Raw genomic sequence first — 24,258 nt, forward strand, 5'->3', positions numbered from 1 at the left:
GTGAACACACTTCAACAAGTGCATATACCACACTGCACTTCATTTGTTTTACATTTCACTCTTTCTCCGACTGAAGTGTGAGTTCCTCAAAGACAGGATTTTTTAGTGAATGAAAAAATCACATTCGCTAATTCTTGTTTATATTAACAAAATTGTCCATAAACTTCAATAGGACAAAAAGTACCAGTATTGGGTATAAACTCATGAAAAATAAACCCTCTTCAGGTATGAAAACCATTAAGAACAGAAATCAATAATTAACAGCCGAAACCGGTTTGGCTCAGTGGATAGAGCGTCGGCCTGCGGACTGAAGGGTCCCAGGTTCGATTCCGGTCAAGGGCATGTACCTTGGTTGCGGGCACATCCCCAGTCGGGAGTGTGCAGGAGGCGGCTGATCGATGTTTCTCTCTCATCGATGTTTCTAACTCTCTATCCCTCTCCCTTCCTCTCTGTAAAAAAATCAATAAAATATATTTTTAAAAATAAATAAATAAAATAATTAACAAAGATAAATTCTTGCAAAAGAAATTTCAGTACAAAGCACTTTGTTTCAGCAATTTGCGCTGTTGCACTAAAACTTTCACAGGAAGTTTTTAAATATCTGAGAATTTGCATGACACATATCAGTATCAGAAATTAAGTAAAAACTGTGCCTCAAAATAAATTTTTTTCCGCAATATCAGGAACCCTAAAGAAACAACATTCAGAGATAGTCAATGACTCATCTTTAGCAGCAAGTTCATTACTATAGCTTACCTCTTTTTATTCTTGCTTCCTTAATTTCTTCACAGAGTTTATTAAATTCTGGATCCAGTTCAGCTGCAATGATGGCATGCGCAGTGTCCTTCAGGGTACAAGCCCTGTGTCTAATTATTTTATCTGTTAAAAAAGTTGGTATACATTTATTACATGTACAAATGAAATAACATTAAATAAGGGCATTTTAAAAAGAGAAGAAATACGAACATTTAAATAACAGTGTAAAAAGCATTTCCAGGTGAGAAGTTTATATAAATGATGAGTAAAATATAAACATAATAAGTTACTCAATCAAGTTGATAATTCTCTGAAAACCATACTTTTAGAATTTCAAAGTACTAAGCCTATTTAACAAGTCATTGCCTCAAAGATATAAGGCTTCATTTTACATATTTGACTTTGAAATGTATGATTTTCAGTAAAAATTTTTAAAAGATTTAGGGTATTCACCATATGCCCAGCACCAGCGTTCCCTTATCAGGAGTGGGGAACATCCGGCCTGCAGGCCGTGTATGGCCTGCAAAATCACTTGGTCTGGCCCTGCTGAGGCATTCGGGTGAGTTAATTAAATGTTTGAGCAAATATAGCAGGCTAATTTTTTAAACTGATAATTTTGTATGGCCCAAGAATGATGTTGTAAATATCCAAATGGCCCTTGGCAGAAAAATCATTTCCCACCCCTGCTGTAGATGGATACTGAGAATTCAGATATTCTTACATAATTTTAAGTGAAACTGGTCAAAACTGTACTGGAGAATATAATAACCCTAAGTAAGGGTGACCTTTAAAAACTGCGACAGAAATAGACAAATACAGCAAGACACTCTAAGTTAAAGAATGTAAGATGGTATAAAAATTGTAGGTAGATCCAGGAGAAAAGTACATACTACCCTGTAGTAAGCTATACCTAAAACTGGTACTAAAAGGAGGTTCTCAGTTTTACACTAATCCGGAAGTCCTCATTCATAAGCAAAACAATGTAAACAGTGCCACCTAGAGCTTGTAGCTCTGAGATATTAAAAGCCAAGTAAATATAGCAAAGACACTTATTTTGTAACAGTATCAAAAACTAGAACCCAAAATCTCAAAACAACATCTGCCTTTTCCTCTCTAGTAAAAACAAAAAGTATAAAGACATTTTCTTTACTAGAGGCCTGGTGCACGACATTTGTGCGGGGGGGGGGGGGGGGGGGTCTCCTCAGCCCGTCCTGCGCCCTTTCGCAGACCGGGAGCCCTTGGGGGATGTTCGACTGATGGACATCCTTAGCACTGCGGTGGTGGAGGAGGGCTGCTGCACTTGCCAGCCTTCAGCCTGGCTAGTGGCTGAACGGCGCTCCCCCTGTGGGAGCACACTAACCACCAGGGGGCAGCTCCTGCATTGGGCGTCTGCCCCCTGGTGGTCAGTGCGCATCATAGCAACCGGTCGTTCCAACATTTGGTCTATTTGCATATTACCCTTTTATTATATAGGATAATTTTCTTATTAGAAGGTCATAGTTCATTATGGAAATCTTACAAAACAAACATGCAGTACTCAAAAGGCAACCACTGGTGTATTTCCTTCCATACATTTCTCTAAACATTCATTCAATAAATACTATCAACTGTACCAGGAACTAAATCATGTGACGGCTACACAGTGGTGAACAAAGCAGACATTTCTCCATTTTCCAAGAGCTTTTCGGACTAGTACAGAAAGGAGGCATTAACCAAGTAATCTCTCAGACACACATATAAACACCACCCCCACTCCCACCACAAAACCCTGCGTAACAGCTACGATAAAAACCTACAGGGTATTGGTGTGGGTGCTAACTGAGATTGGACAGGTCAGGAAGAGACTCTCTGAAATAGTGGCATTTAAGCTGAGATGAGCATACATTGGAGCAGCCACTGACAGAGCAGAGAATAACCAGGGGCAGGTTCAGAAAAAATACTATGTGAGAAAGTTCTGGAGTAAAAAGATCTCAGATATTTCAAGAAAATAAAAGATACCCTGTGTACTTAGAACACAATAAGCAAGAGGCAAACAGGAATCTGGTCATATTTAAAGGCTTTCAGATTTTATCCTAAGAGCAATGAAAAGTCATTGAAAATATCTGAGGAGGAAAATTACATGACCTAAATGAGCATCTTCAAAAGACATCAGTGTTTAATTGTCTCTCTCTATATATCTCTTTGCAGTTTTGTCAGTTTTTGCTTAATAAAGTTTAAGGCTCTGTTATCAGAGGCACAAATGTTTGCACCTGTTATGTCTATTTGATGATTATGAAATAATCCTCTTTATCCCAGAAAATATTCTTTGGTCTGAAATCTACATTGGTATTTATATAACCACTAGAGGCCCGGTGCACGAAATTCGTGCAAGGGGGTGGGAGGGTGTCCCTCAGCCCAGCCTGCACCCTCTCCAATCTGGGACCCCTTGAGGGATGCCCGACTGCCCTCTCACAATCCAGGACTGCTGGCTCCCAACCGCTCGCCTTCCTGCCAGCCTGATTGCCCCTAACTGCTTCTGCCTGCCAGCCTGATTACCCCCTAACCACTTCCCTGCCAGCCTGATCGACACCTAACTGCTCCCCTGCCAGCCCGATTGCCCCTAACTGCCCTCCCCTGCAGGTCTGGTCGCCCCCAACTGTCCTCCCCTGCAGGCCTGGTCACCCCCAACTGCCCTCCCTTGCTGGCCTGGTCAGCCCTAACTACCCTCCCCTGCAGACCTGGTCCCCCCAACTGCCCTCCCCTGCAGGCCTGGCCCCCCCAACTGCCCTCCCCTGCAGGCATGGTTGCCCCCAACTGCCCTCCCCTGCTGGCCCAGTCACCCCTAACTGCCCTCCCCTGCTGACCTGGTCACCCCTAACTGCTCTCCCCTGCTGGCCATCTTGTGGTGGCCATCTTGTGTCCACATAAGAGAGGCCATCTTTGATCACATGGGGGCAGCCATCTTGTGTGTTGGAGTGATAGTCAATTTGCATATTACCCTTTTATTAGATAGGATACCAGCTTTCCTTTGATTGGTATTAGAATATATCTTCTTTGTACTTCTCTTTTAACCTCTTTGTAGCTTTATATTTAACCCTTTACACTCGCTTGCTTTTTTCTCAAGCTGCTACCGATGCTAACCGTGTCGAGTCACACTTGACATCCGAGTGCAAAAGGTTAAAGTGGGTTTCTTGTAAAGGAGCCTCATTGGCACAGCAGGTGGTGTGTCAGTCTCCTACACTGACACACTAAGCAGCATATGGTGGGGTCTTTGCTTTTTTTATACAATGTGATCATCTCTGCCTTTATTTGGGATGTCTAGGCCAGGCATCAGCAAGTTTTTCTGTATAGGGCCAGAGTAAATATCTTGATTTCACAGGCCATAAGATCTCTGGCAAGTACTCAAAGTTGCCCTTGTAGCATAAAAGCAGCCACAGACAATAGTGTTCTATATATAGTATCATGTTATCTACAAATAATGACAGTTTTACTCCTTCCTTCCAATTTGGATGCCTTTTATTTCTCCTTCTTGTCTGATTGCAGTACTATCTACACTAATAAAAGAGTAAGATGCAAATTGACCGTACTTTCACGACGCCCACCAGCCAAACAGGAGTCTGCAAATTAACCCAACAAAGATGGCGGGTTAATTTGCGTACGCAGGCGCCAAGCAGCCAGGGTACTGGCTTTTATCAAATGCTTTTCTGCATTTATTGATATGATCATGTGCTTTTACCCTTCATTTTGTTTATGTGGTGAACCATGTTTATTGATTTGCAAATACTTTACCAACCTTGCATCCTAAGAATAAATCCCACTTGATCATGGTGTATGATTTTTTTAACATACTACTGGATCTGGTTTACTAATATTTTGTTGATGATTTTAGCATCTATGTTCATCAGGGATATTGGCCTATAATTTTCTTTGTAGTGATTTTATCTGGTTTTAGAATTAGGATAAGGCTGGCCTTGTAAAAAGAGTTTAGGACTCTTCCCTCCTCGAATTTTTTGGAATACTTTGAGAAGGACAGGTGTTAGTTCTTCTTTGAATGTTTAGTAAAATTGAACTGTGAAGCCATCTAGTCCAGGACTTTTGCTGCTTAGGAGTTTTTTTGTTTGTTTGTTTGTTTTTACAGAGAGGAAGAGAGAGGGATAGAGAGTTAGAAACATCGATGAGAGAGAAACATCGATCAGCTGCCTCTTGCACACCCCCTACTGGGGATGTGCCTGCAACCAAGGTACATGCCCTTGACCGGAATCGAACCTGGGACCCTTGAGTCCGCAGGCCGACGCTCTATCCACTGAGCCAAACCGGTTTCGGCTGCTTAGGAGTTTTTTATTGCTGCTTCGGTTTCACTAGTTGTAATGTGTCTATTCAGATTTTCTAATTCTCCCTGATTCGGTTTTAGAAAATTATGTTTCTAGGAATGTACCCATTTTGTCCAGATTGTCCAATTTTCTGGTGCCTGTGGTGTGGGAGAGGGAGTAGGCACAGGGGTCCTGACAGCTGTCCCTTCAGCTCTCTCCCCAAAGCCACATACCCCAGTATCTCCTCATGTGACTCTAGTCCACTTTGCCTTTCCTCTGCCAAAGCCCGGGGTGATGGCTGCATATGAAATTTTGTGCTTGAGTTTTTTAAGAGGATGCCTATGTCTCTAGCAGATTGCTGTCTGTCCCTGGCAAACAGAATCCCAAATGATTTTCACAGCCAGATGTTACCTGGCTACCTCTTCCCAACTCTGGTGCTCTGGGCTGGGGAGCCCGGCTTGGGTTGAGACCCCATGCTCCCTCAGGGGAATCTTTGCAGCTGAGATAGCCCTCCAGTATCTCAGCTGCTGCCAATGGGAGCAGAACCAGTCCTTTTCATAGCTCCACCCTTCCTACCAGTCTCAATATGGCTTCTTCTGTAAATCCTTGATAAGACTTCTCTGCAGCTAGTCTTCAGTTGGTTATTCAGGTTGCTTATTCTATGTTTTAACTATAATTACAGTTTGGCCCTGGGAAAAGGTGAGTATAACATCCATCTACTCTGCCACCATCTTGGATGTGTCTAGACCATTTATTGTTAATGTCATTTATGTGATTATCAATTTGGTTACTTATTCCCCTTTTCTTTCTTTCTTTTTGCTTCTTTTGGATTGTATTTTTTTTTTTAACTAACTAGAGGGCCGATGCACAAAATTCATGCAAGAGTAGGCCTTCCTTCACCCAGTGCTGGCACCAGCTTCCCTCTGGCACCCAGGACCCGGGCTTCCCTCCGGCAACCAGGACCCGGGCTTCCCTCTGGCCACTGACAGGCACCCAAGTCCCGGGCTTCCCTTGCAGCCACGGCTTCATCCAGAAGGTAGTTAGGAAGGATGTCCGGTCTAATTAGCATATTACGCTTTTACATTATAGATTTGATCTCCTTGTTGGCCTACTAGCTCTAACTATTTGCTGTACTATTGCCAGCCCGGGTGAACTTCAAAAAACATCCCTTTTCTTTCTCTCATCTTGGGTAGTTTCCTCACATGTGTACACTGATCAGAGTTTAACTCGTGCCTGGAGGAGGATCTTCTGCAGATCTCCAAAGTGCTCTCTCCACACAGCTTTCTTCTTTCTGGTAATTTGCCTTGAAAACTTTGCCTACTTTGGCCTCCTTATATTCCCAGCTCTGTCTCTTTTATTAAGGATGAATTCTAGGCTCTGCCTAGGTTATTTCTTCCCATGCCACAGTCTGGAAACTTTCCAGGCAACTATAGTGCTCAACTTGTTAGTTTCTCATCTTTTGGGAATCACTTTACTTTGTTTCCTGATATCCAATGTTTTCAAACTTGTTTTTTCACATATTTTGTTGTGTTTTTCTTTTCTTCATTCTTTGAAAACCAAATTTAAGTGGTTGTGTAGTAATCCAAAGTAGGGTGCACCTTAATTTTCAGAACTATTGTTCTACTGTTGAATATTTTAAGTTGCTTCAAATTTTAGCTACGATTAACAGGAAACTACAATGAACATTCTTAGAAGTAATTATATTTTCAAGCTGATAGGGAAGTGGATGAATTTCCCACCATTCCTCCACAGGCACTCCATTATCCAGCTATATTACCTCTTCTATACCTTTGTACCCTACTTATATACTTCGTCTCTCAACCTAGGATGAATGCCCCTCCTAATCCATTCATCTCCAGACAGTGTCTTCATCTTTGTACTCCACTCACACTGTGTGCATATTTCCAATAGACTTATGAAACTGCATTACAGTCATCTGCTGCCACCTCAAGACAAAATTCGTAACTGCCAACTCGATGCTATCTTTATATATACCTTAATAGTCTTTCTATTATAATTATCAGTAGTTATATATTTGTCATTACTATAAAATAGTGAGTTTTTAGATAGCAGGGATGGTTATGGGCTAAATTGTGTCCCCATTCGCCCCCGCCTCCCAAAAAAGCCGTATGTTGAAACTCTAAACCCCAGTACCTCACAATGTGACTGTATTTGGAATAGAGCCTTCAAAGAGATAATTAAGGTAAAAGGTCGTCATATGAATGGGCCCTAATCCAATCTGATTTGTGTCCTTATAAGAGGAGGAAATTTGGATACTCAAGGGTGCATGCACACAAAGAAAAGAACATGTGAGGACACAACAAGCGAAGGAGAGAGGTCTCAGGAAAAACAAAATTGCACACATCTTGATTTTGGACATTAAGCCTCCAGACCTATGAGAAAATAAATATCTATTGTTTAAGCCACCTGTGATATTTTGTTATAGAAGCCCTAGCAAACTAATACCATGACATAGCATAATGTCTGTCACATAGTAATTATTCAGTAGTTATTTAGTGATCTGAATATCTCTATATCAAAAGGCAAGACTTTCATATTCATCTTTATTTTGTAAGCATCCAGCTCAGTAACTAGTACATGGTACTTACAAATACTAAAGAAAATATGAATGAGTTTAGCTGAAGCACAGCCCATAGAGGGCTCCAAAAGCTAGGGTGAATCTGTAGACTTTATTCCTAAGTAATTGGTCCAAAATAGAAGATTTTGAGAAGACTACAAGATTAGGGCTAAAATTCCAGCAAAATTAGCTAAATAATGATATGTGCTTGAGGGCTAGAGAAGGGATGCCATAGACAAAGAATGAAAAATAGTTAAACATCATATATCACATCTACTAGTATAAGATAACTAGAGGCCTGGTGCATAAAATTCGTACACTGGGGGGGAGGGTCCCTCAGCCCAGCCTGCACCCTCTCCAATATGGGACCCCTCGGGGGATGTCCCACTCACAATCAGGGACTGCTGGCTCCCAACCGCTCACCTGCCTGCCAGCCTGATCACCCCCTAATCACTCCCCTGCCAGCCTGATCAATGCCTAACTACTCCCCTGCTGGCCTGGTTGTCCCCAACTGCTCTCCCCTGCTGGCCCGGTCACCCCTAATTGCCCTCCCCTGCTGGCCTGATCACTCAAAACTACCCTCCCTTGCCTGCCATCTTGTAGCAGCCATCTTTGACCATGGCGGCAGCCATCTTATGTGAGGATCTGAGGGTTAATTTGCATATTACCCCTTTATTACATAGGATAATTATGGTCTAATATTTCATACTGGTCACACTTAGAACCTACAAATTAAAATTCTCTGGCCAACATATTTCATTTCTGTCCACATCATCCTCAAGGGAGAGAATCTGGGTGAACACTTAGGTAACATAGATAGCTTTCAAAAGGTTGGCTTTTGTCTTCTATGTATATGCTTGTTGTTTTCCCAAATGGCTAACTATTCGGCAAAACAGAACACTGTAAGCTTTCAAATACTCTTGGGAGCTTGTAAAAGTAATACAACATTCATGTAATTTCCACTTGCTACACAACAGACCCTGAGGTTGTTTTTCTAATACATAACAAGTGGTTCCATTGCTATGGGAAGAAAAAAAAAAGTCTCTTGACTATAGATATGAAATAATCTGAACAGAACCAAATCATGCTTTTTGAATTTTTGCATCTAAAACAGTGAAGGAGTAAAGTTACAAGTGTACCATGTCAACTCTGAGAGAGCCATATTTTTTCATTATACAACTGCATTCTGTAGTAAAAGGTTGTTATGTACCAGAAACCATTGCTTCTTTCTTAAGAGGAATATTATTTCAATGTGGTTATAATTAAGTTACACAGGGGAAAATATTTGGATTGATCTTCTCAACTGGCTTTCTCTAACCACTCAAATTCATTTTTCACTATCAGTCCCAAATTTTTGTTCCAAAATAGGAATGAATTTTAAATATGGTTCAAGGAATGGAATGAGAATAAAGTATAAAGGGTCACTCTAATGCAAGTATGCAATATCCACTAAGAAACCAATTTATAAAAATTAAAGTCCAATTTAAACAACAATGATGATAATGAGGATAAAAATAGGAACCAACCTTTATGGAACACTTACCACATCCCAGGCACTATGCTAAGGGCTTAGCATATTTAGGTTGAACCATATGAAAATGGTGATTTCATAAAGTACTATAATTATCCCTATTTTGCAGATAAGGAACAAAAATTTACAGGATTTAACTTGATCAAGTTAAAGAACTAGGCAATAGATCTGGGATTAAAGCCTAAAGCACAAGCTCTCATTACCTACTACACAGTTTCAGCAACCTTTGTGTCTTATTTTGGAACTGACAGGCTAAGGGTGTAGGCACTCCAGTGCTCTCACATACTGCTCAAGGCAACCATACAGCAACTGTGAAGGTTGTACCCTCACCAAGGACCCAGCAAGGGAATCAAGTGAGGCTGACATCAGCCCATTCTTCACTACCCAAACTGCAGCCTGCTGCAGATCCATCTACACTGAAGAAAACTGCTATTTTCGCTAATAGTTGCCGTGTTACTGCTGGTAGAAGTGGGAAATTGTGAGAAAAATTCAAGATTCAAGATTAAATGACCTACAAAAGATACATCTTTTTTGAATTCAAAAATTTCACTTTAAGAAATTTATTCTAAGGAAATAATTAGGGATGTGTACAAAATTATAATATAAAGATATCTATCAATCTTATAATCACAGGAAAAATCTAAAAGAATCTAGTATATCCAACAATAGGGTATTAGCTATTATAGCACGTCTGTATGATTTAAATAATGCAGTAGAAATATATAAAATTCATAAACTTTTCACCAAATATTATATGAATGACTAAGTTTGCAAAAATTACATTTTCATTTTAGTAAAAATATGCATGCATGCATTCCATATATAATGAGTGTGAAAAAGAGAGTGAGGGAGAGGGAGGCAGGGAAGGGGAGAGGTAACTTTAATTTTCTTCTTTGTTTTTATCTTCATAAATTTTTATGTGATATATTTAATAGAAAGTAAAAAAGAAACTAAACAAATAATAGAAAGCTTAAGAACGATGAGATACCAAGTGCACCTATATAAAATTTTATTCTGCCTCTTGGAATTAGGATATGTGCTTTATTATGGTCTAAATTTAGCCCCCCCAAAAAAACAATGTCATGTGGAAATGAGAAATCCAAGTCATTCTAACATGTGGCCTGAGTTGAGAACCACTGCCCTTAAATACACACAGAGAGCAAAACTGTATTCTAAATATCTTTAGATAACTGAAACAAAAATTAATTTTTAAAACATAGAAAGCATCTTACATGTATATCATCTGTTAAAGAAACAGAATTCTCACTAGAGTGAAAAAAAAAGAATACTGGCCCTTGTCAGCTGGGAGCTGGCCTGGCACTATCAGCTAGGTCAGTGATGGGCAACCTTTTGAGCTTGGTGTGTCAAACTTCGCCAAAAAACTGAGCATAACTCGGGTAGTGTGTCACTTTGAGGAAAAAACATTATTTCGCAAATGTTTCATCCTTAGGAGCAGCAAGTGTTTCATCCTCGGCATGCGGCCGCCTCAGCGGCTGCGTGTCATCAGAAATCGCTACACATGTCAGTGCTGACACGCGTGTCATAGGTTCGCCATCACTGAGCTAGGCCTTGGTCTACTCAAGTCAAACATAAACAAATTTAACCAATATCAGAAAGGATTACTCTGTGACCACGATGGATCAAGATAAAAACAAGACCATCCCATAATGATGTCTAAACAAAGAGGCCACCCTTTAGGTTGCAGATTTATATATAATGTATAGTTCTTAAACACACACAAGATAATACCCATATTCTACACTTGCTTATTTCTGTTTGTTTAATAATGAAATATGTACAACAAACTGCTAATATTATTTATTTCTAATGGAGGAATTTTACAGGTTTGGTAAAAAGATTTTAATTTTTTCTAAAACCATCTCTTAACTCTTCGATTTGTTTTTCTAAAACCATCTCTTAACTCTTTGATTTGTTTTTCTAAAACCATCTCTTAACTCTTGCTCTTTACTCAAAAGCAAGTAGTATTTTGGCAGTGTAAAGTATATCTTAAGCCCTCAAAAATAAAATTAAAAAAAAAAATAAACCCTGTTCCCTGAAGAACCTATATATAAGTTAGTGTGAACACAGAGGCACATAGTGCTATACCCTAGATCAGGAACTGGACTTGGTTCTTCCTGTCCATGTGGGTGATATCCTGTGTTTTAGGTCAGACAATCTTTGGTAGATTTTATATAGCCCATCGTTTTCAGTAGTTCTTGGTACCTTATAGTTTGGATACAACATAATTTATGCTTATTTTTGTCCTAATCACACTTTTTTGTGATTAGGACAAAAGCATATTGCTCTAATCACAAAAATAACCCAAAAAAATTCTATACTGGATAATATGAATGACTGCTGCTTCTTTACCCATCACAGCTTTAGCCTTGCTCCATTCTTCTTGCCTTCCAGGTTCTTAAAATATCGAATCACAAAATTATCCCCACTTCCTAAAAGCGTCCAATCCACTGCAAAGTCCTTCTTCTTTAATTCCTCCCCTAAATCACTAACGCAAATGGCAAATCCTACAAGGTTCACCATGACATATATTTCCCTTTGACATCCATTTGTATAACTACAGATATGTTCCTGGCAGTCTTCCCTGGAGAGCACTGAAAGAGTTGGGACTGACTTGAATACAGGGTGGGATTTGGAGTAAAACAATAAAATCACATAAAAATATCTACAATCTATAGAACAGATAATGTCTACCTAAAGAGGTCTTTTGATATGTAAACATATCCTATAATGAGCTGCCACAAATTCAAAATTCCCAGTGTTTATCAGCACTAGTGATGTTGACTAAATAATACATTTTTAATTAAATTCTCAATCAGTTTTCCATTTTATCTAAACAAAATAGAAATCTAAGTATAGAAAGTGAAAGGTAAATGATGAAACTAAACCCTTAACATAATACATAGGATAATAAAATCATCTAAATTAAGTACATTTAATTTAATAAGTTAATAATTTAAGTATATTAATTCCTCACCAAAAGGAACTAAATACAATAATGTCATCAAAATGAACTAATCTGTTTGAAACATTAGTATTTAAACTTTAAACTACCTTCTCTATCACCAAAGTGAACCCAGCCCAATGTGTCCTTACCTCCTGGGTCCTTATCTGGATTGTATTCTAAAGCATTGCTACAGATGAGGTCAATATCTTTCAGGAAATCCTTCGAAGTCAGGTAATTATGCTTATCAATTTTAGTTATTATTGTTGATAAATCCATTGGTTCCTTGATTACTTCAAGATAATCTGAAACCTAAAACAAATAGAATATTTTAATAAAAATTACTTATGGTATGTCATATATCTACTCATAAAAACACAAAAGAAAATCAAGTAATTATTTAAAAATTAAATCTACATATCTAAGAAATAATTAGATAAGGATAAAAGTATAGAGCACTTTATGTTTCTAAAGTTACTATGTCATACTTTCCATGAAAGCTTCAGTTTCAAGTCATATCTAAATCAACTCTGAAATGTTCTCATCTTGAACTATGAAACCAATTGTGTCAGCTTTTTTTTTAATCCTTTGGCCATTCCTGAGAAGAGAATGTACAGGTAAAAGCACTGATAAAGCATCAATAAATGTTACCTCAAGAAAAAGCTTTTAAAGGAAAATAAAAAGAAATAATTTGTTGTTTTTTAAACAAAACAAAAAAATTCTTTCTGTAGGGTGAATCGTTTCATGGAAAGTGTTTTCTGCTCCTTTGGAGTCATTACAAACACTTTGACTTAATTATATAACAAAAAAAAAGCAATGTTTTCATGACTAGTAAAAGATTTGCTGAACTTGTCTCTAAATATAAATAAATCTACAAGCAAAAAAACACATTTTGCTCTATGTGCCCAATAAATTATATGTTTTATATCTCTTGACCAATAAGAAAGTTCTACCAACTTACAAATCTATTGCCTTCCCCAATGCAAATCTCAAATCAAGTAATTAGGTCTATTATAAAAGCAGTCTTGCAAATGTCTAATTAGTCCAGGACCACATTCTGGGACAGTGATTTCTGCTCTCAGAAACTATAAGCAAGTTTCCTCCCATTGCAGATGTCATTGATGCCTTGATTTTAAAAAACTTACATATATGCACACATATATGCATATATATCTATATATATGCACATACACATTTTTTTTTAAATTTTAGGTAGGTGTGTGTGCATGTTTTTATTTTTCACCCTCAATGAGGTGAAACGCCAGTCAATCTCCTTCTAGGGAGGTAGTAAAGCTATACTGAACAAGCAATAGGTTCCGAAGGTATTAGTTGGATTCCATGCACTTGGCATACCTTTTGTGCATGACAGAAATGTTTTGTAAACCATAAAGCACTATACAAATTCATATTACTACCTATGCTTATTTTTTTTCCTATGCTTAATTTTAAATTCAACACTCATTTTCTAAACTCTTGTGTTTTCTGCAGTTTGCTTTGAAAGTTTTAGATATCTCACATTCATTATTTGAATAGAAATTTATGTTTTTAGGTTATCTAAAGGCTATCTTGGTTCCCTTCTCTATTCTTCCAAGAGATCCCTACTTTTTCAGCTTTAAAAGCAGACAAAGAACCAGTAGTAGAATGAAAGTGAGAAGAAACAACATAAAAGGAAGCTAGAGAAAATATAGCACTTAAATAAAAGTTTCATCTCACTAGCATTTTCTATCCCCTTTCACTGCCAAACCATCATTTATAAACTTTATTCTAGTATAGATAGCATTTGAAATCTGACAATCTCTTCCGGTTAGGAAGAAAAAGTTTTCCCTGGAAAAGGCAAAATTGTTTACTCCCAGCATGGTAAGCTAACTTGGGGCAATCCCTTATCAATTAAGTGTCAGGGAAAAAAAATTAAGTGTCAGAGTCCCATATCCAATTTGAAATAAAAATACTTAAAACAATCTTAAAGTGGACTGATAGATTTAAGATTATCTGAAAACACTATAAGGGAAAAAAAAACTGCTCCACAAATATAAAATGGTATGCATTAATTACAAAAGCAAGTCTGGCAAGTCCTGTCATTCCAGTGGGAAAAGATAAAAACGGTAGCTGTAAGGTCATGTAAAGAATGTGAGCTTTAAATTTTTTTAAAACTTTGAGTCTTGCCTGTATCACTTGCCAAAGTGCCACAGTTTCCTCATTTGCAACAAAAGGACCTTTGCAAGGCTGCTGAAAGGATCAAATGGATAAAACTATGTATTGTAGATAAATCCTATACTGTATAATAAAAGGCTAATAAGCAAATCGACCGAATGGCAGAATGACCAGTCGCTATGACATGCACTGACCACGTGGGGGCAGACGCTCAATGCAGGAGCTGCCCCCTGGTGGTCAGTGCACTCCCACAGGGGGGCACCGCTTAGCCAGAAGCCGGGCTCACAGCTGGCGAGCGCAGCGGCAGTGCTAAGGATGTCCGACTGACGGCTTAGGCCCGCTCCCCCTGGGAGAGAGGACCTAAGCCATCAGTCGGACATCCCCCGAGGGCTCCCAAACTGCAAGAGGGCACAGGCCGGGCTGAGGGACCCTCCCCTCTACCCCAGTGCACGAATTTCATGCACCGGGCCTCTAGTATGTAAATAAAATTATAGATAGTCCTTTTATTTGGGGGAAAAAAATAGGTATTTTCAGACTTGTCAGGAGTGGAGGGAGGCAGACATAGTTCATTTTCACAGTTATAGATGAGGTAATGAATCTGATCAGATTTCATAATGAGTATGCAACATTAAACTTTGAATCATTTCATAATTCAAATTTTTAAAAGAGATGAAAAAATTAAAACACCAAAACTGTTCAAACATGGAGTCTGAACTATAAGAAGAAGGCCAGTAAAGATCATATTGTGTTCATCCACACACTATATTATCCCAGGATAAAAAAAAAAGTAAAAATAATTTTAATCTAAGTATTCTAGTAGATTCCAAATGGAAAATTTCTTTTCTCATCATCACAAACCATGCTCCCACAAGGACACAAAACAATGCACAAAGAAAGTGAGAAATTTTCCATTAGGAGCAGAAAAATCCTTAGAGAAAAATAATTTTAGCTGCACAGGATATGCTTAACTTCAAGTAGCATGTTAGTCACAGGCATTTCTAAAACATGAAAGACACATTTCAGGTTTATTAGCTACCTCTTTCAATAAAGTATACATAATGTGGGAAATGCCCATATCAACTGGTATTGTTTGGTTAATATCAATTATGCTTGTAGAATTTATCCTGGAATAAAAATAGTCTAGTATGGACATTTCACTGAAATAACTTTCAATCCTCTTCTTAAATTGAAAAATAAGAGATCACAAAGATCAATGCTAATTAAGAGGACATATACAAATTGGACACTAATTTCATCCAAAAGTCACCAAATATTTGCTGATGACATTGGTAGTTATCACATGGATTAAAAATTTACAGGCTAGGGGTAATTTATTCATCCATGCCTTTGCTTTTTTTTCCTTCCAAAAAAAGATGTCAATTTTTTTTTTTTCTTTTAGCCAGTTCAACTTCACTGTTTGCACACTACTGAAACAAGACCTCTTCAATATCCACCGGTTTGCTGAAGATGTTAAAGCGTTTATCTGTGGCCAGCCTCTTGGTTACATCCCTGAGAAACAACCGCAACTCTCTTAAAGTATTTTCCTCCTGGTCCTCCATCCGAATTTTCTCTGATTCTGATAACTGACGAGGTGGAGAAGGTAGTGCAAGAGGAAGCACTTCCATAGCACAAAGACCTAAAGAAAATGGAAGAAAATGTTGATTCCAATATGGCAAGGCCAGGACCTCAATTACTTTTCTGGCATTCTCTCACAATGTTCTTTTAAGAAAAGGAGAATTCCAAACATAAGTGAGCCATGCAAATCCAACATGTAAAAATTTGAATGGAAACCAGATATGTTAAGGAATAGTTTTACTTTACAAAATAACTCACAACAGGACTCCTTTAAAGGGCAAATGATATGATTTTAAAGAATTTGATTTTGAAACATTATTTATATACAACTTATGAAAGATATTTCAAACCAACATCAGTTAAGTACTGTATACTGATTTGCTTGTTTAAAACCTGCTTATCAAAATGGGGTTGCCTTATTATATACATGAAAGTCAAATGGGCAAGTAACAAGTAATTGGTCCTTCCTGTTCCCAAAGAATTCTGAGTTTAGTCTCCTATCTTCATATTCTTAGTACAACAAAGTATGGATAGTAAATGGCACCTGCTGGGAGCAAAATAAAAGTAGAAACTGAACGGAGAATTCCAAAGACACAGTGAGAAGATGGAAAACCGAGTCTAAAGCATCCTACCTTATAATAGACAAATATGCAAATTGACCACACCTTCGCTATGCCCAAGCCATGTCCACCAACCAAGCCACGCCCACCAACCAATCAGGACGAGTATGCAAATTACCCCCAACAAAGATGGTGGCTAATTTGCATATCAAGACAGCGTAGAAAGAAGCCAAGAGATGCTGAAGGGAGCAAAGCTGAGGAGAAGCAAGCAAGCCCGGGGGGGGAGGGGGAGAAGGGAGGAGTGGAGGCGGGGCCGGGGGCGAAGGAAGGAGAGCGGGGCGGGCTGGCGGAGAAGGCGGGCCGGGGGACAAGGGAGGAGCGGAGGCGGGGCCGGGGGAGAAGGAAGGAGAGCGGGGCGGGCTGGCGGAGAAGGCGGGCCAGGGGACAAGGGAGGAGCGGAGGCGGGGCGGGGTAGAGTGCAGCAGGAAACCCTATTGCAGGATTTTTCCTGCAACGGGAACGCTAGTTACATATAAAATATGTGGTATACTATCTACCACCTCCCCCCAAAGAAAACAAAAAACCTTGAAAGGTAAAGTATTAACTTTTCAAATTACAGTTCTCTACTTCCTTAAAAGACTTTCCTTGTAACATACTGAAGATCAGGATTAAAATTCTAAGGGTTCTTGTTGATTTCAAATAGCCTCTAAAATGAAAAATCAAAGTCAACAGAAGCAACTCAAAAATAAAATGAATTATATTAATCATTAACACAGATCTATGGAACTAAAATATTATCTAGGAGAATGCAAGACACTTTATTAAAATGAATCATTTTCATAATGAAGTATTTTAAATACTTAGAAATATAGAAGGCAACAACCAATAATCACTAGGCATAAATTCCATATTGAATTTCCCAAGGTTTCCAGGGGTGGGGGTGGGATTCACAACTATAGCCATTTGATAGGTGTTCATTAAAACAGAGAAAATGTGGAAATAAGCCACTAAAGGGCCATCCTATATAATTAAAGCCTAATATGCTAAGTATCCGACCATTCGTTCAACCGTTTGACCAGTCACTATGACACGCACTGACCACCAGGGGGCAGACTCTCCAACCAGTAGGTTAGCTTGCTGCTGGGGTCCAGCCGATCAGGACTGGGCAAGACAGGCCAGACACACCCTGGAGCCCTCCCACAGTCCTTCCCTGACCCCGATTGTGCACTGGTGGGGTCCCTTGGCCTGTCCTGCGCCCTCTCACAATCTGGGACCCCTCGGGGGATGTCAGAAAGCCGGTTTAGGCCCTATCCCCACAGGCCAAGTCAAGGGACCCCACTGGTGCACGAATCTGTGCACCGGGCCTCTAGTAACATTATAATGTGTTGGATGACATAACCAGTTGAAAACAAAGAAGTAGAATGAATATGGAAAAGCAAACACTTGGCAGGGATGGGAGATGTATTTAATATCCTACAAGAACAGCTACAAGAAACAAAAAAGAGCAAGTGGAGATGGCAGCCTAGGTAAATACCTGTACTTGCTGCCTCCCACAACCACATCAAAATTACAACTAAAATACACAACAACCATCATGTAGAACCGCTGGAAAGCTGGCTGAATGGAAGTCCTACAACTAGAAAAGTAACGAAGAAAGCACACTGAGATTGGTAGGAGGTGCAGAGACGCAGAACAGGCTGGTCTGGCACCCACGTGTGCCGTTTAATAGGGAGGGAGATCATCTCTGCGGAGGCCACCCGGAGGAGCAAGGGGTACCAGCTCCACACCAGACCCCCAGCCAGGGTTGCAGAACTGGGAAAAGAAGTCCCACAGGCAGTAAGAATTACAGGCTGTAAAAACCAGTGAGAATTAGGGCTCAGTGACACACAGGCTACTGGAGACCCAGCTGTTCCTCTTAAAAGGCGGGCACCACAAATTGAACTTACAAGGTCCTGCTTCCTCTAAGCTCCAGCAACAGGGTAAGGCTCTAGGGAACACAGACACATACGAAGAGGAACTGGATTGTCTGGCATTGGGTCAAGAACTCAGGCGTGTCTTTCTCCCAGCCAGAGGTGTTTGCGGGGATCATTGCTCCTATGCTGATACCTCCCCAGTCACAGGGCTGACTGGCAGCCATTTCTGTTTGCTCCGCCCTGGTGATTACCTAAGACCACCTCATCCAATTTACAACCCCACCCAAGCTGTGTGCAGCAGCTTTTGCATATTAATGGCCTGTCCTTGCTCATCAGGCTAAAATCTCTCAAACAAGCTGCAGCTGGGTCAGAAAGCCCCAAACCTATCAATAAAAGGCCCAAATCCTGGCACCAGCACCAGCCTGCCTTGCTTCATAGTTGGGCCTCATCTGGGCACTTCCAAATCTGATACAAAGAGGAGGAGTCTGCAGATCTCTCTGTGGCTCCTGCTGGGTGGCCCCAGGCAGTGGCTGACTTTGCACCTCCTTGGAGATCCAAGAGCCAGTGTACCCAGTAGTCAGTGTCAGACCATACCAGATTACAACTCTACACATCCATAAACAATACACTCAAGGGGCAGACTCAGTGAGCACCAAAGCCCCACTGAAGCAAGTCCTGCTCCATAGGGGGTATCTCTTGCACAGCAGCTCTCCCACTGTAGTTGCAGCTGGTCCTCACAGCCAATTGGCCTGGAGGTCAATTCCTCACAGGGACACCAACAACAATAAGGCTCAACTACAACAAGACTGTGCTCACAGCCCACAAAGAGGTGCACCTAGAGCTCCCAGCTCAGGTGACTGGGGAGGCTGAGCCACTGGGCCCTATAGAACACCTACTACCCAAGGCCACTCTACCAACTCAAGGATACATAGCAGCTCTACCCAATACATAGAAACAAACACAGGGAAGCAGTCAAAATGTGGAGACTAAGAAACATGTCACAAATGAAAGAAATGGAAGAAAGCAAACTACTGGATATAGAGTTCAAAACCACAGTTATAAGGTTACTCAAGAAACTTCCAGAAACCTGCAAAAAAAAAAAAAAAAAACAAACAGTAAAGGACCAGTCAGAAATTAAGCATACACTGACTGAAATAAAGAATAATATATAGGGATTCAACAGTAGAGTAGAGGATTCTGATAATCAATGATTTGAAATATGAGGAAGCAAAAAAAGCCCAACCAAAAGAGCAAAAAGAAAAAAGAATCCAAAAATATGAAGACAGTATAAGGAGCCTGTGGAACAACTTCAAGCATACCAACATCCTAATTATGGGGGTGCCAGAAGAAAAGAGAGAGCAAGATATTGAAAACCTTTTTGAAGAAATGACAGAAAACCTCCCCTAACTAGTGAAAGAAATAGACTTACAAGTCCAGGAAGCACAGAGAGTCCCAAACAAGAGGAACCCAAAGAAGACCACACCAAGACACATCATAATTAAAATGCCAAGGGCTAAAGACAAAGAGAGAATCTTAAAATCAGCAAGAGAAAAACAGTTAGTTACCTACAAGGGAGTACCCATATGACTGTCAGCTGGTTTCTCAACAGAAACCATGCAGGCCAGAAGGGAGTGGCAAGAAATACTCAAAGTGATGAATAGCAAGAACCTACAACCAAGATTATTCTACCCAGCAAAGCTATCATTTAGAACTGAAGGTCAGATAAAGAACTTCACAGACAAGAAAAAGCTAAAGTTTATCACTACCAAACCAGTATTATATGAAATGTTGAAGGGTATTCTTTAAGAAGAGGAAGAAGGAAAAAAGATCAAAACTAAGAACAACAAAATAGCAACAAATATATACCTATCAACAATTGAATCTAAAAATCAAGACAAACGAGTAAGAAATCTAATGAACAGAATAAACTGTTGAATAAAATAGAATCAGAGGCATGGAAATGGAATAGACTGACGATTCTCAGAAGGAAAGAGGGTGGGAAGATTTTAAACAAAGATCTCATTATATGTTTATATGCATTACCTATGGACACAAACAATAGGGTAGTAAAGGCCTGGGGCAGGGTGGGAACCAGGTTGGGGAAGGGGGGTTATGGTGGGAAAATGAGAGACATCTATAACAATCTCAACAATAAAGATTTTTTAAAAAGAACAAGGGAAAAGAGGCTTAGTTTTTTGTTTTGTTTTTAACTAATAGGATTATTATTTTCCAAGAGAGGCTGAAAGATTGAGTAAGGATTCTTATCTTTTACACATCTTTAAGACTAGAAAAAGAAACTCATTTGAATTACTTGGAATGTAGTCCTTATTTAAGGCAGGGGACTGAAAAATTTTGAGGCCCCTCTTAATGCTATGAGCCCAAATCTAAGAAAACACTAATCCTCAAAACAAAGCCATGATAGATTTCCAAGTGCCTAGGTAGCATAAGATATCTATAATAATCAAAGCATAATATGCTAATTAGACCGGATGTCCTTCCAGACGAGGCCGAGGCTGCAAGGAAAGCCCAGTCCTGGGTGCCTGCTGGTGGCCAGAGGGAAGCCCAGATCCCAGGTGCCAGAGGGAAGCCAGTGGCGGCAGCCGGGGGAAGGAAGGCCTACTCTTGCACAAATTTCGTGCATTGGGCCTCTAGTCTAATATAATATAATAGGTGCTCAATAAATATTTGAAAATTTAATCAATAAATAAAATAAACCAGAAAAGGCAAATGTTCTCATCAGCTCCTGGCCCTCAAAGTAATCAGCACAACACCTGGTGTTTCACAAACTGACAGTTCGAGTTCTCAGTACTTAAAGTGACTAAAACAGAACAGAACCAAAGGCTTTTTTTTCTTTGACTTTTTGAGCCTCAGAATGTGAAATCTACCAAGAGCACTTTAGTAACCATCATCTATTAGTAAAGCTGTAACAATGAGGCTGTACTTCCCAATCTCAAATCAGGTGAACACAATGCCACCTCTACATAAGTCCATCTAAAGATAAAAAGAACCTGAAAACTGTCTTCACTTCCACAAAGAAATGGATTTTAAAATGACTCCAAGAAAGGCATCTCTTAACTCCACTTCCCACGCCCATTTTCCTAAAGGCTTTAGGAACTTTACCAGCGTGTTTCCTTCGTGGTGGAGCTACTGATGCCTGATTAAGAATCAATTCTTGGAAAAATTTTCTTCTGTCTTCTTCAGTAGGCCTTTGAATATACAAGACCTCTTCATACTGTATTCTAAAGATACATTTAACCTATAAACAAACACACACAAAAAGAAATTAAATATATAGAGAATTAAAAGCTTACCTATTATATCCAATTACAATTTCTTCAATTTCCAGTACCATTTGCAATCTTCATTTAAGATTCATGTGGGGTTAGAATTAACCTAGTCCCAGGCTATACTATTGAAAATTCAACCTCATGGACTAAACAAGAATGGAAGAATTATTTAGTTGCCCAAGTCATTAATAAATTATAGCTGGAAGAGTCAGAGGATAATAGTAAAAAGTATAGTTGAATGTAACAGTCAGATGGCAACAATCTCAGAGGGCTTATTGCATAGGAGCTGAAAAGTAATTACCTAGCACCTACAACAGACAGCTGGCAAGTTGCCAACACTGCCTGCTCTTCCGCTGTTTCTCTGCATTTCCTCTTCTCTGGCTTCCCTTCCTGGACTCTTTCCATACCAAGTCTATTCCACTGTATTGTCTAGAATCCTGGTATCATTGCAGATGAACTATACCTCGGTCTTTTCACAGAATGCTCCACAATGACACCATCTTCCATGCAAAACTCCCAAGCAAAATTAAGTCAGTTTCTTCCAGCTGGATTATCTATACCTCTCCTGTGTTCGTCTGCTCTATAAAGACTTTAACCCCAACTATCCCCCTTGCAAGGCAAGCTTTTAAAATCCTCTTTATGTCACCCACATTTGACTGCACACTTAATTTATGTTTTTCTAGAAGGTCTATTTCTACTTCTAGACACCAAACTCCCTAAGAACAGTCCATTTCTTAGTCGTCTGTTTTTCTATACCTTACCACAGGGCCTGGCACACAGTAATGCACAAGCATGTACTCAATGAGTAAAGCTCGTTCTTCTGTTCCCCAACTCACATCAAACTGGAAAGTGTAATTAAAAAGGGAAGCAGTCACTAATATGAGAACGTACCAACCATGACAGTATGGGAATACTGGATTAAAATTCAAGACATCAGATTTTAGCCCAAACGTAGCCACATATTTGTGGTAAACGTTAGACAATCCATTCAATTTGTTATGTCTAACCACTTACTGAATTGAAGACTATGAACTTCATAAATATTATTTTAATCTTTATAACAATGAGGTATGAAGGCATCCCATTTAAAAGATGAAACTTGGGCTTGTAAAGGTTTTAAGTAACTAGCTTAAGGTCACAACATGAATAAATAGAGAACACTAGATTACATAATCTATAAAGGACTTTCCTAGCTCTAAAATTCTAAGACAGAGAAGAAACAATCAATGAAAAGTAAACACTAGAATTCAAAATTTGAATGGAATTTATTTACCTCAACCCAAAGCCAAATCCTTTAAGAGTTTATACAATTTCACCTTGTATCCTTCCAGTATTTTTTTAGACTACCTTCCTGTGCAATTCCCTCCAACCCTTTGGTCTATGCTTTGCTGACCCTTCTTCAGAAGTTCTGGTGTGCATATTTACCACGAAATACCATTATGTGCCAGATACTGCAGTTATAAACTTGAAGAAAATAGGCTTACTTCCTGCTATCAAGATCTTAAAGAGTCTCATAAGAAAGTATTCTGATACCATAAAGGTAGAGAAACATAGAGGAGACCCTGTAAGAGTGAAGAGGCATTAGACAAAACATAGCCAAAATAGCTAACATTAATTCTGTCCTGACAAAATAGACAGAACACAATACACTAGAAGTACCAGAATCTTGTTCAAAGATAGCAAAACATTTATTTTCAGTTTTAAATATTCTCCCTTCTCAACATTTTTCAACACTGTGTTAAACTTTGAGAATATAAAACATACCAAAAGTAAGTCTACAATAATCCTGTGGTATTCCTGCCAGGTTATTACAACCATCTCAGAATCCATCATTTTATAAGTAGGCTAAATTATTTTTCTTTCAATTTACTCCTAACTTATTTTCTGACATTCTCAGTCTCAAACATCATGCTGCAAGAAGACAAGTATTGTATAATTCCCTGTAAAACTCATCTCTCACCGTGGTTCACACTGGTCTTTGTACATGCAAATCACTCTTTCCTAAACCAGTTTTTAACTCTCCACTCAAGCCGGTGCTTTCTGGGTGATGCTTTCTCTGACTTTCCCAGGTATACTTATGCATACCTTCTAATATCTCTCATTAATCCTTGTGCAAGAGCAATGAGTTTTAGTAAATTCAGTTATACGACCATCACAAGTCAGTTTTAGAACATTTGCATCACCTCCAAAACCTTCCCTCATGCCCATTTGCAATCAATCCCCTCACATTCAGACTCCCAGACCGACAACTAGAGATTTGCTTTCTGTCTCTAGAGAGTTGCCTCTTCTACAAACTGTATAGCATGCCACTAGTAGTCTTTTGTGTCCAGCTTCTCTCACTTAGCATCATATACTGAGGTTTATCCACACTGTAGACTTTATCAGTAGTTTATTCATTTATTGCTGACTAGAACTTCATCACATGTATATAGAATATTTTGTTTCATTAATCACCAAATCATAAATACTTGGGTATTAAAATAATTTTTTGAAAATCAATTTCATTCACATGAGTTGATATACTAATTTTTCTAAAACTGTGATTTTACCTTTGATTTTAATATATTAAATATAAATTGAATTTGAACTCAAAAGCTAAATATCAGATTTGAAAAATATACATCATCATCATAATATTCAACTTAGCATGATGCTG

The 24,258-nt window shown here is 39.1% G+C and overlaps 1 protein-coding gene across 5 annotated transcripts in view; it reads right to left on the minus strand.

Moving 5' to 3' along the window:
• Positions 1-24,258, minus strand: part of ATAD2B (ATPase family AAA domain containing 2B) — a 129,429-nt gene that overhangs the window by 15,797 nt on the left and 89,374 nt on the right. For 4 of the 5 annotated variants that reach the window (XM_079791803.1, XM_079791806.1, XM_079791805.1 and 1 more), the window contains 4 exons: positions 21,436-21,571; positions 15,707-15,903; positions 12,269-12,428; positions 757-879 (listed from right to left, as the gene is read on the minus strand). In XM_079791803.1, coding sequence (XP_079647929.1) covers positions 757-879; positions 12,269-12,428; positions 15,707-15,903; positions 21,436-21,571 — 616 coding nt within the window. The remainder of the gene's footprint in view (positions 1-756; positions 880-12,268; positions 12,429-15,706; positions 15,904-21,435; positions 21,572-24,258) is intronic. The other variant, XM_079791804.1, reaches the window with a different exon arrangement.

The sequence above is a fragment of the Cnephaeus nilssonii genome, assembly GCF_951640355.1.
Source record: "Cnephaeus nilssonii genome assembly, chromosome: 15".
NCBI lineage: Eukaryota > Metazoa > Chordata > Mammalia > Chiroptera > Vespertilionidae > Cnephaeus > Cnephaeus nilssonii.